The sequence below is a fragment of the Micromys minutus genome (assembly GCF_963924665.1).
Source record: "Micromys minutus genome assembly, chromosome: 13".
NCBI lineage: Eukaryota > Metazoa > Chordata > Mammalia > Rodentia > Muridae > Micromys > Micromys minutus.
Window position 1 is genome coordinate 52,063,445 of NC_137982.1, and position 12,501 is coordinate 52,075,945.

The window sequence follows — 12,501 nt, forward strand, 5'->3', positions numbered from 1 at the left end:
AATCTCTTTCCTTCCTATTTCTGTCTCAGTTCTAACACCGCAAAAGGAAAGAATCGCTACCAGAGCAGATACAGAAGCAGGAGGCTTACTTGGTGACTACCAGCCTGTTTTTCCTCATGCTCTCGACACCCGGCTTCTCCCTTTCAGGTTCGCCTTTCTTGCCAGTCTGCTTTTTGGATTTCTTATTCACCGCCTGACTGATGGTTTTGGCACAGTGCTTCGGCAGTAGCTGGAATTGGGAAACACGATGTTACAGCGCTGCACCACGTTCTCTGGACACACTGCTGCAGGAGCCCTTTGCTGGGCCGGCACGCAAGCAGCAGGACAGAAACGAGGGAGGACTTTGCTGGCTACATCTCAGGCCTACACCGCATGGTCGAAGGCAGAGACTTTAAAGTACCAAGGTTTATTCAAGTTATTATTCAAAAGACAAATAAAGGCAAGCCAGGCAAGTGTGGAGGAAGATCCACAGTCACTATAATTAGGTAAATGGCCTACAAAGAAACTAGATCCGTTCAGTATGTAGTGGGCGCACTATCTAATGGGGCAGAAAGTGCAGAGGACATGGTAGCTTTGCTATCGAGTGTCCTGAGAGTGAAGCCAGAGCTACGGTTTTATACTGCGAGCAATCTGGGAGACGGGCAGGTTTTACAGATGGAGACACAGACATTTTCCTTCTTCCCCCCACCCCCAGGATAGGATTTCTCTGTGTATAGAACTCACTGTGTAAACCAGGCTGTCTTTGAACTCACAGAGATCTGTCTCTCAAGGGCTGGGATTAAAGGTGTGTGGCACCATCGCCTGGCAGAGCGATTTCTTCTAAGGTTAATTCTAACACTGACAGAAGAAATAATAGAAAGACTTAAAATCCTTACCTGGTCACTGAGAGTACACTGTTCTGTGCAGATATCGGTGATGAGGTTTCGAGCTTGCTTGGCCATCTCATCCAGGAACATGTTGCACAGGGAAAGACTTCGATCTCCTATATGATGGCGCTGTGGAGAAGATGGGGTAGCACAGGAACATGACCAACAAAAGTACGCACATGGAGATTCAGGTGAAGTCCTGGTCGGCTCTAAGGGCTGGGGAGTGTGTGTGCTGCTTTCTCTACATCTCAAACGAAGCAATGTGGCTTCATATACAATATTATGTATTCTGAAACAATATTCTAAAGTCTTTATTTATAAAGCATAAAACTGTATTTAGCCAGGCACGGCAGCATGCACTGGTAATCCCAGCACTGGGGAGACTGAAGCAGAAGGATCACAGACCGAGACCTGATCTCAAAAAGGAAGATAATAAATATGTACTTCATCATTCAAACTTGCCATGTTCCAAATCTCGTTCTTCAATATTTAAAAATAAGGTACATTATGCACATGTGTAGATTTGTGTTAGTTTTCTAATCTTAAATCACGTTAATATTTACATCTAACACACAAAATTCTGACACAGTTCTGTAATAAACACACAAGAACTCAAATACATAAATAAAAGAAGTATTAGAAATCAAGTTGGAAAAATAAAGGAGACATTTAAAATTTGTGGAATTATCTCCTCCTTTCCCCCTTCCTGGGAATGGGAAAAGAAGACGACCAAACCGAGCATGGATTCTCTGAGCTCGGCAGAGTGGGAAGGGTGTGCTTCATTTCAGGGTATTGCTAATATACCTGCATGGATGCATATTTACATCCGTCTATGGAATATGCAACCTACTTATTCCTACAGGAGTCAGTGTATATTTAGTTTTGGTGGTTTGTAGCTGTTTAGTGGTGTATTTAGCTGTTTGGTGAATTTTTGTCAAAAATAACAAGAATATTTTGTATATGAAGTCAAATTCTCCACTATATATGAGAAATTTTACAAAGAGAAGAAATATTTCCTTCTGTCTTTCATATTCATGTAACATACAGAAAGTCTCTTTGTTGTTGAAATAAAGGTATAGAACAAAGAAATATCTGACCCACAAGAAGGTCTTTCCTGAATCTGCAACCTTGAGATTAATTTCAAATGACCTACAAGCCGTAATAGGAATCCAAACACTGTAGCAAGAAATAATAAAATATTGGTCAATCTGTATGTGGGGAGGCGGCTTAGAGGATTGGGGTGGGGGGGCGTAATGGGCTGAATCCAGAACCATGCACATTTAACTGGGCAAGCATTCTACCAATAAATCTTCAACATTTTATTCCCTTTTTAAATTGTGAGACACGCTCTTACTGTGATGCCTTTAACCATGTTTAACCATGTAATCCTCTTGCCTCAGCCTCTGAAGAAGTGGGAATAACAGGCTTGGGTCACCAGGCTCAACTGTCTCTTAACATGTCACACAAGTCTTTCTTCCAGTTCCCGAAAGCTTCCTCTGACCTCATTTCTCTCCAAGTGCTCTTCCCACAGAATACTCACAAACTAGAAATATGCTACCTCAAGTTTCTTTTCAACATATCCTACAGTTCTAAGATAAGAATAAACACTAAGTTACAAAAAATGCAGTACTCAATTTTTAATGTATAGTTTTTTATAAGTAAAGCCACACTTGAAAATAAATATTTCTTTCAAGACCAGAGAAAACATCTTTTCAATTTATTCTCTTACTGGTTGTCAAATGATAACGACATCTATTAGGGATCTGATGCGATGTGTCATGTTTTTATAGTTTTCTTTTACTTTGGGTATAAAATGAGAGCCTGTGCACACCCAGCAAGCACTCCACCACACTGTGCACACCCAGTGAGCACTCTACCACACTGCACTCCTGTGCACACCCAGTGAGCACTCTACCACACTGCACTCCTGTGCACACCCAGTGAGCACTCTACCACACTGCACTCCTATGCACACCCAGCAAGCACTCCACCACACTGTGCACACCCAGCAAGCACTCCACCACACTGTGCACACCCAGTGAGCACTCCACCACACTGCACTCCTGTGCACACCCAGTGAGCACTGTACCACACTGTGCACACCCAGTGAGCACTGTACCACACTGTGCACACCCAGCGAGCACTCCACCACACTGTGCACACCCAGCAATTTAGCTATTTAAAATTTTCATTATTTTCTGAGATGGTCTCTCGAGGTAGCTTAGGCTGGCCTTGACTTGCAGTGTCTGCTCGTCCTCCTGAGAGCTGGGACAGCACCATGCCCAGCTCTTTATTAGCGACCGTGTCACCATGCTGTGTGACGGATCACTGAGCCTCTGGTTTCCAAGTCAGAACTTTGCACCTTTTGGTGTACAGTACATTTTTGACAGATATTAGGGATCTCCAAAATTACTGATTAGCTGTCCTCAGGAACTGTGGGTTTATATCCGTCTCCCAAGTGTCAGCAAGCCTGGGCTCTGTCTAGCGCATCCATGCTAACAAGTCAGTAATCCATAAATTCAATTTTCAAGTCCTGTCAGTAGTATTACATTGAAAAGCATAGAAATTTACCTCGTGCATATATGTGAATCAATCTATGAACAGTCATTTAAAGACAAATGATAGATACATGTGCATATCCACACATCACACAGCTTACTGGTCACTGTTTTATCACACTATCCACTCTATACAAAGGTTCACTGCAGTTACCTCTTCGGGACACAGCTCGTGTGTACAGCTCATGAAGTGCGTGCAGAGCAGAGGAAAGGCGATGGAGTATCTTGACTGAGAGGGCAGCTCCAAGCACTGCTGAAACATCTTCTCAAAGGCGCGGCTGTAGAAACTGTCAGGAAAGAGAAAACAGAGCAACAGCTACACTCACAGTTCACACGCACACAGATGATTCAGCACAGGATCACATCTATTCCCTTAAGAAGAGTTATTTTCCCTTCAAACTACCTTTTACATGTCAACCATTCATCCAGAATAATACTCTTTGTATAACACCAAGACATTTTAAATAGAAACTTAAAAACAGGTAATATACAATATCAATACAATATGAGCACACAACATTCAAAATTCTTATCTTCAAATTTTATCATGGGTTAAGGAATTGTCAATCATAAGTACCACTATTATTTCAAAGTATTACTGAGAAAAATATTAGCAACTAAACAATCATATCATCAATTTTTAAAATACTATGAGAATTAACCAAATATGAAAGCTACAAAAATTTAAACATTGTATAAAATTCTATCTCTAAGAAAGCAGGAAAATTATATTCCTTTACAACAGGAACACTTTTAGAGCTAAAAAAAGAGTTAAAACAAAAAAACATTTCACTCTCTTTCTAGGATAGGCTTTGAGACAGTAACAGAGGGTTCTGAGTAATCTTAAAATTCTTGTACATTAACATATAGTCAAAATATAAACCCAAAAGTGAATAGATGAATCTACCTCTCAGAGAGTCAGGCCTCCACTCCTGGAGATTTCTTCTCCAGCACAGGTAATAAACGCTATCGTAAGAAGCTGCTAAAATCCAAATGCTTCTGATCATCCTCTTTATGCGACAGCTAGACACATTCCCACTATGCACTCAGACACATCTCACCGCTTTACAAGTACCAAGAAGCAGGGACTCAAACTTGTACCATAGCTACAGATAGAAAGGCTTTGTTTATTTGTTTATGGGTCTGACCCCATTCTGTCATTTGGTCCAACATTTACTAAATATGTTATGTTATGTGTATGTTAGACAAAAGGAAACAACAACATAACCTTTAAGAAATAAATTTATAGGGCAGAGAGACGGCTCAGTGGTTAAGAGCCCTGACTGCTCTTCCAGGGGTCATGAGTTCAATTCCCACCCACACGGCAGCTCACACCCATCTGTAATGAGTAGGCAGAACACTATCAATAATAAATAATAATAAATCTTTTGAAAAAAGAAAGTTCTCTCAAGAGGGTAAGAAGAAATGAGAGAATGCAGTGCTAAGTGGAGGAGCTGTGCTTACAACAGTGCAGAGAGCAGCCGGCACACCACCAGGACACAAGTGTCTGACACGGCAGGGTCACGTTACCAGGCATTAACTCCCACACTGGCTCTCCTTGATGTATCCACAATCTTTTTGTACTAGGACTACATATGTACATGAGCCATTAACGTGAGACTTTCATCTTCAAACAAAATGCAAGGAACTTCACACCAGGAAGAGTTGGCTGATCTTAGGAGTAGCTTCTGTTTTTGTTTGTTTTTCCCGGATACTGTTTCTCTGTGTCCCTGGCTATGCTGGAACTCAGACAGACACCTGCCTCTGTTTCCCAAGTGCCAGGACTAAAGGTGCGAGCCATCAGTTCTCACACCTGTGCAGGCCACCCAGCTGTCCCAAGGCTTTCATAGAAGTGTGCCTTTTACGGTCTCAAATATGGCACTGAACGGTCTTGACGACTACACTAACAGAAAACAAGCAGCTTCATAATGAACATTTCTAGTTTAGACTTAAGGGAAATTACAACATACCAAAATATGGAGAGATCCGATGTTTCTACCAACATTTCCACCAAGGAATCTACCATTTTTGTGTGGAATATTATTGTGTTCATCATCTTCCCAAGTTCTCGGTGATCTGCAAGGCTAAGTGAAGCTTTGGAGACACTGGTGTAAGCCTGCGGCAGTTCAACCACAAGTAACAGTAGTTAGGAGTAGACTAATGACTCAAAGTTTGTCATTACAGAGGAAAGAGCCCATCACTGGAAAGCATTTAAACCTCGCTACTGCATTAAAACATCATTTCCCACCAGCGCTCACAGTAGGAGCTGGTACACGGGCTTAACCGGTGGGCTTGTTTATAGTTGATCCAAATGATCTAGTTCAATACCTTGAACCCACACGGTGGAAGAAAAAACTTACTCCCAAGAGTTCTTTTCCTGCCTCCACATGTGTACCTGTCCAGAAATGTCTACACACAAACATGAAACTGGGTGATATAATAGACTAAACTAATTTAATAACGTCTACAGACATATGCAAATAAGTAAATTAAGATGGGCCACATGAAGAAAGTTGTAAGATTTAACTAAAATTCTCAGGCAGGTTGTGGAAAAAGAAACTCCATAACTAAGATACCAAAGAGAAACCAGAATCCTGTCCGTGAACACTGGACACTTCGGAAGGGCGGAGAGTAACAGGAGGGAGCACAGTGCTCACAGGTCAACACTGGCCACAGTGACCAGAGTCCAGTGCAAACGAAGGAAGAAAGTGCTAAGGAACGACTTCCAGGTTATAGACCACAGAAAGGACTCGGGTCCATATTTAAGAAAGCTGGCTGTGCATGGAAGGAACAGGGAAGGCAGATGTGGCTAGAAAGCAAAGAGGCAGAGCCCTTAGAGGCCATGCTGCCAGCATTCCGACAGCGCACCATGACCTGCTTGAGAGTGACGGTTACTCAAGTAACTCAGGTAGGAAAAACTAGATGTGACGGGCAACAGAACCAGCTGCTGACGACAGTTCTGGCTGTTAGGAGCTTCTCCTCTGTGGGTCTCACTAACTCCACCATTTTGTTAAATATGAGAAAAGGTGCAGCTTTATGGGTATTATAAAATCACAACCTATTTTATTAAAAACCTATATTGGCCTGTTAGAAATATATTTATATAGGTTTAATAATTTACAAAACGTTTCTTGTGGTTCAGCACATAAGACATTTTTCAGTAAGTTAATTCATAAAGTTATAAAACTTTAATGTATTCAAAGAAAACAGAACACCACAAATCAAGTTATCCTTACCTGTAACCGAAACCAATCTAATCTCATTCCTCTGAAATCAAACACTTCCCCATCTTCAACTGCAATAACAGGAGGGGGGGCAAATTAATGATTTTAAAATTCACTAATTCTATCGTATCCTTTAAGAGCTAAGATATATATAGTGGTGCAGGTCTTTCATCCCATCAAGTAGGAGGCAGATGCAGGCAGAATTCTTTACTTGAGGCCAGCCTGGTCTGCACAGTTCTAGGACAGCCAGAGCCACCTAGTGAGCTCCATCTCAAAACCACAAAACCAAAATAAACACAGTAAAGAGAGAAGACAATTCAATTCCTGGGTATATAACTGAAAAGGAAAAAAAAAAAGTGTTATTCACACACCCATGCCAGGGTAGTTCAAAATGACCCAAACAGAAAGCAACTTACATGTTTGCTGAAAATAAGGATTTTAATACAACGTCACAGTAATTACAAAAGAAAACCAGCCTTGAATAGGAAGGGGTTCTACATAGGCTGACATTGTGCTCAGTGAGTCAGAGCTGCGCAGCAGAGTGGCTCCTGCCTAAGTCCTATCCACACTATGGTAGCTCAGAAATAAAAGTGTGGTTAATTGATCAGGTAGGGGCCGAGGTAAAAGGACTATGTAGAGTTGGAAGAAAAAGAGACCCCCCCCAAAAGCATCCAGTCAATCACAAAGATCCAACTCCACACCCCCATTAACAAGTGTTTCCAAGCACTTTACAAAAGCACTATGTCTGTAGACTGATGTCGCTATAGGGTGCAGGAGTGGAAAATGAAATTTAAGCACCAAAGTTCCAATTTTCATAAATAAAAAATCTTTGGAGACTGGTACTGAGATCCTGAGATTCCTAACTGATAACACATGGAACATTAGTTAGGATGGCCTGTGCTAAGTAAATTTTCTAAGTAAGACCATGAAAGCAACAAAATTTAATGTGAGAGCTAAGCCTGCAATACGTCAGCTTCCTTGGAGAACTGAGTCTTGGTAAGACACCAGTGACAACAGGAGCACAGGTCTGCTGGTGTGGGCACAATACTCATTTTCGAGTTGGCATATCTAATTTCAAATAACTTCGTACTTACAAATAACTGAAAGGTTAACTCTCAAACCCCTTAGGGAAACGTATAGTTTCCGAACCCGACAAAAGCAATAACTCCCTTTGAATGCTGCGGATCAAAGAGGACAGTACCTATAAAATAACGGGACAGACCTTAAATCATGGTTACCATTTGCCCTTTTGATCAGGGCCTCATTGGAACACACTATGTGCAGCAAGCTGGCCTGTTCCAGTTTCCCCAGTACTGGCACGAAAGGTCCCACCACTTCTGCCATTGATTACCAACAGCACAGTGCTGTCCCGGGTGTGCCAGAGACACACACATGCTCAGGACTCCCAGTTCACCTTCTTGTCTTTTTCTCCTAACTAATAAATATTATAAAATAACATTTTATGAACCCCATTCAAAACCTATTTTGAAAAACCTTCCTCTAACAGAACTAAATTAAGACAAAGGTAACAGATAAAACCAAAAATGAAAGGAAAATGATTTTATAAAATTTAACTGTTAACATTTTTTTAACCACCCAACTTGAAGCTTAACTGAAAGACAACATCGTGCGACTTACCTTGTTTTACACTTAGGGACGTCATAGTGTTAACAAAAGAGGACATGATGATTGATTCATCTTCAGGGCAAACAGAGAGATTCTGAGAACAACAAAGTAATGTGAAAGCCATTTAAGATCTATTGGCTCATGGACGGATAAACTCGGATGATGATAAACTTGTATATCAACACCACAGAATTATTTTTCAGGAAAAAAAAAAAAAAAGAATTAAATGCTGATCTGTACCAAAAATAAATCTCAACAACACTATGTTAACAGAAAGAAATAAACCAAAAAGATTATAAAGCATAATTTTATATGTATGACAAAGTCTCAGGAAGCTAAAGCTGTACTGACAAGACACCACTGTTAAAGAGCTCTGAGAAACCTCCCCTGAAGCACAGAGATGCTGGGAATACTCTGTGTAAATGTGGTACACGAATATGCACTGCATCAAAACTACAACACAGATTTTAAATATATTTGTAAATATATGCCTCAAAAACAGAAAAACAAACAAAAAGAAAGAAAGAAAAACACACACAACCAAACAAAATACAAAAAACCAAAGAGACAAAGAAACCCACACCAAATTTTCAGGTGTGACTAAGCCTGTTCAATGTGAAAAGGCCACAATCAAACAGTAAAATCCGCAAATAAAATTCTTTTTATCTGGTTAAGAAAATGTACACCAGGGAACTTGGAATGTCGCTGAGCAGCAAAGCTCTTGGCGGGCAGGTAACATGCCCTTAGTTTAATCCACAGCACTTCAAAAGCAAAAAACTGAGTTATTAAAAACAAAAAGCACGTCTGCGCTGGAGCTAGCTCAGTGGTCAGCGCCGGCTGCAGTTCTGGGATAGGAACCCTAGCACCGCGTGGCATTGCTCAACTGTCTGAACTCAGTTCAGGGCCACCCAATGCCCTGCACACAGTACACTGACAAACAGGTAACCAAGGCACCCTTACGAAGTATAAAAAAAATACATCCTTTTTATAAGGTAAAAAAGTTAAACAGAGACAGGTGCTTAGCTCATAAACAATATATAAAATATAGTTTATGAAAACATTAACTTTACACATCAACCTGTGAGCACTTGTCTTTGAGCTATGCACTAAAAATGGCCAAAATGTTCAATTTTGTTTCTTAAACAAAAATACAGTACAAAAGTTACATTTATAAGAAGAAACTTCATTACCAGGTTTGTAATCTTACTTTTATATTTATACCTTAGCGGCCAGTTAAACACACCATAACTTATCCATAAGGAGAGAGAAATAAACACTGCCGTTCATGTTACAGTTTAAGTTTGAACACTGGCTCTGCTCCCGATGAGATACCAATCAATTTATATTAACTTTTCTTCAACAGTAATTACATTATCTACCCTCACAGCTATACCATCCCTGGGGACAGTGACTTTAACATTACTATTCTTGCTATTGCGACTAAACTACTATGTCCAGGAGAAAGTACAACATTTTCCCAGCATTAGTGTACTCTGTTTTATATAAAGCACTTCAATACATTCTAAGTGGCTTAAACGTTTTAGTAATGCATCAAAAATCATTTAAAGTTTCTTAGTAAATATCCAAAGAGCTACATCATAGTTTCAAAAATTGCATGAAACCAGGAAGTTTAAGTTTGTTTTAATATTATATATTATATAAATACATAAGAAGTAGTAATGGCAGGCCAAAGTTCAGCTAGTGAATAACTGTAAATAAAAATTATGGTGTCCTGGTTCCTTTAATGAGTACTCTTTAATAATTGTATTTTTTTAAAGGGTGTCTATGCGCCATCTAGTGGATAAGATAAATGAGCCTAGAAAAATTCGGGGGGGGGGGTGGTTTTTTGTTTGTTTTTGTTTTTTAAGAAAATTTTATTACTCCTTTATTTGTATTGTTCATTAGTTTATAATAGTTTTAGGCCCCTGTGAGTTTATATGGTAAGACAAAATTTAAAAAAATTTTTTTTCATTGCAGTTCACTTGCAATAAAATTAAAGAAATTTGTTATAGTTAAAAAAGACAAAATTACAGAAAAAATTTAGTAAAAACCAAACATTAAAAACCAAAGAGGAAAATCCCAAATAAAAATAAAATTAGGACATTTGAATTCAGAGTCCAAAAGAATTATTCATTTTCTGACCCTTGTAGCAGGTTATTCAGTCTAATAACCACCCCTTAGCCTGCCTGTCGCCTCTCACCTGTCATCAGCCTGTCACTGACAAGCTCAGGTGAACATCAGCAGCACCAGCACACTGCAGTAGCAAACACACTGCAGTACCAACACACTGCAGCAGCAGACACACTGCAGTACCAACACACTGCAGTACCAACACACTGCAGCAGCAACACACTGAAGCAGCAGACACACTGCAGCAGCAGACACACTACAGCAGCAGACACACTGCAGTACCAACACACTGCAGCAGCAGACACACTGCAGTACCAACACACTGCAGCAGCAGACACACTGCAGCAGCAACACACTGCAGCAGCAGACACACTGCAGCAGCAGACACACTGCAGTACCAGACACACTGCAGCAGCAGACACACTGCAGTACCAACACACTGCAGCAGCAGACACACTGCAGCAGCAACACACTGCAGCAGCAGACACACTGCAGCAGCAGACACACTGCAGTACCAGACACACTGCAGCAGCAGACACACTGCAGTACCAACACACTGCAGCAGCAGACACACTGCAGCAGCAACACACTGCAGCAGCAGACACACTGCAGTACCAGACACACTGCAGTACCAACACACTGCAGCAGCAGACACACTACAGCAGCAGACACACTGCAGCAGCAGACACACTGCAGCAGCAGACACACTGCAGTACCAGACACACTGCAGTACCAACACACTGCAGCAGCAGACACACTGCAGCAGCAACACACTGCAGCAGCAGACACACTACAGCACCAGACACACTGCAGCAGCAGACACACTGCAGCAGCAGACACACTGCAGCAGCAAACACACTGCATCACCAACACACTGCAGCAGCAAACACACTGCAGTACCAACACACTGCAGCAGCAGACACACTGCAGCAGCAGACACACTGCAGCAGCAGACACACTGCAGCAGCAGACACACTGCAGCACCAACACACTACAGCAGCAGACACACTGCAGCACCAACACACTGCAGCAGCAGACACACTGCAGCAGCAGACACACTACAGCAGAAGACACACTGCAGCAGCAGACACACTGCAGCAGCAGACACACTGCAGCACCAACACACTGCAGCAAACACACTGCAGCAGCAAACACACTGCAGCAAACACACTGCAGCACCAACACACTGCAGGACCAGCACACTGCAGCAGCAACACACTGCAGCACCAGCACACTGCAGCAGCAGACACACTGCAGCACCAGCACACTGCAGTACCAGCACACTGCAGCATCAACACACTGCAGCACCAGCACACTGCAGCAGCAGACACACTGCAGCAGCAGACACACTGCAGCAGCAGACACACTGCAGCACCAACACACTGCAGCACCAGCACACTGCAGCAGCAAACACACTGCAGCATCAACACACTGCAGCACCAGCACACTGCAGCAGCAGACACACTGCAGCAGCAGACACACTGCAGCAGCAGACACACTGCAGCACCAACACACTGCAGCACCAGCACACTGCAGCAGCAAACACACTGCAGCAGCAGACACACTGCAGCACCAACACACTGCAGCACCAGCACACTGCAGCACCAGCACACTGCAGCATCAGCACACTGCAGCACCAGCACACTGCAGCATCAACACACTGCAGCACCAGCACACTGCAGCAGCAAACACACTGCAGCAGACACACTGCAGCACCAGCACACTGCAGCACCAGCACACTGCAGCATCAACACACTGCAGCACCAGCACACTGCAGCATCAACACACTGCAGCACCAGCACACTGCAGCAGCAAACAAACTGCAGCAGACACACTGCAGCACCAGCACACTGCGGCAGCAACACACGGCAGCAGCAGACACACTGTAGCAGCAACACACTGCAGCAGCAGACACACTGCAGCAGCAACACACTGTAGCAGCAGACACACTGCAGCACCAGCACACTGCAGCAGCAGACACACTGCAGCACCAGCACACTGCAGCATCAACACACTGCAGCACCAGCACACTGCAGCAGCAGACACACTGCAGCAGCAGACACACTGCAGCAGCAGACACACTGCAGCAGCAGACAC

At 42.5% G+C, this 12,501-nt stretch overlaps 1 protein-coding gene across 1 annotated transcript in view; it reads right to left on the bottom strand.

Moving 5' to 3' along the window:
• NCKAP1 (NCK associated protein 1) overlaps nt 1-12,501 on the bottom strand; it is a 67,371-nt gene that overhangs the window by 17,222 nt on the left and 37,648 nt on the right. Inside the window, exons 14-19 of the mRNA XM_080927131.1 lie at nt 8,287-8,368; nt 6,661-6,719; nt 5,395-5,540; nt 3,579-3,711; nt 876-995; nt 90-229 (exon numbers count right to left, since the gene is read on the bottom strand). Coding sequence (XP_080783257.1) covers nt 90-229; nt 876-995; nt 3,579-3,711; nt 5,395-5,540; nt 6,661-6,719; nt 8,287-8,368 — 680 coding nt within the window. The remainder of the gene's footprint in view (nt 1-89; nt 230-875; nt 996-3,578; nt 3,712-5,394; nt 5,541-6,660; nt 6,720-8,286; nt 8,369-12,501) is intronic.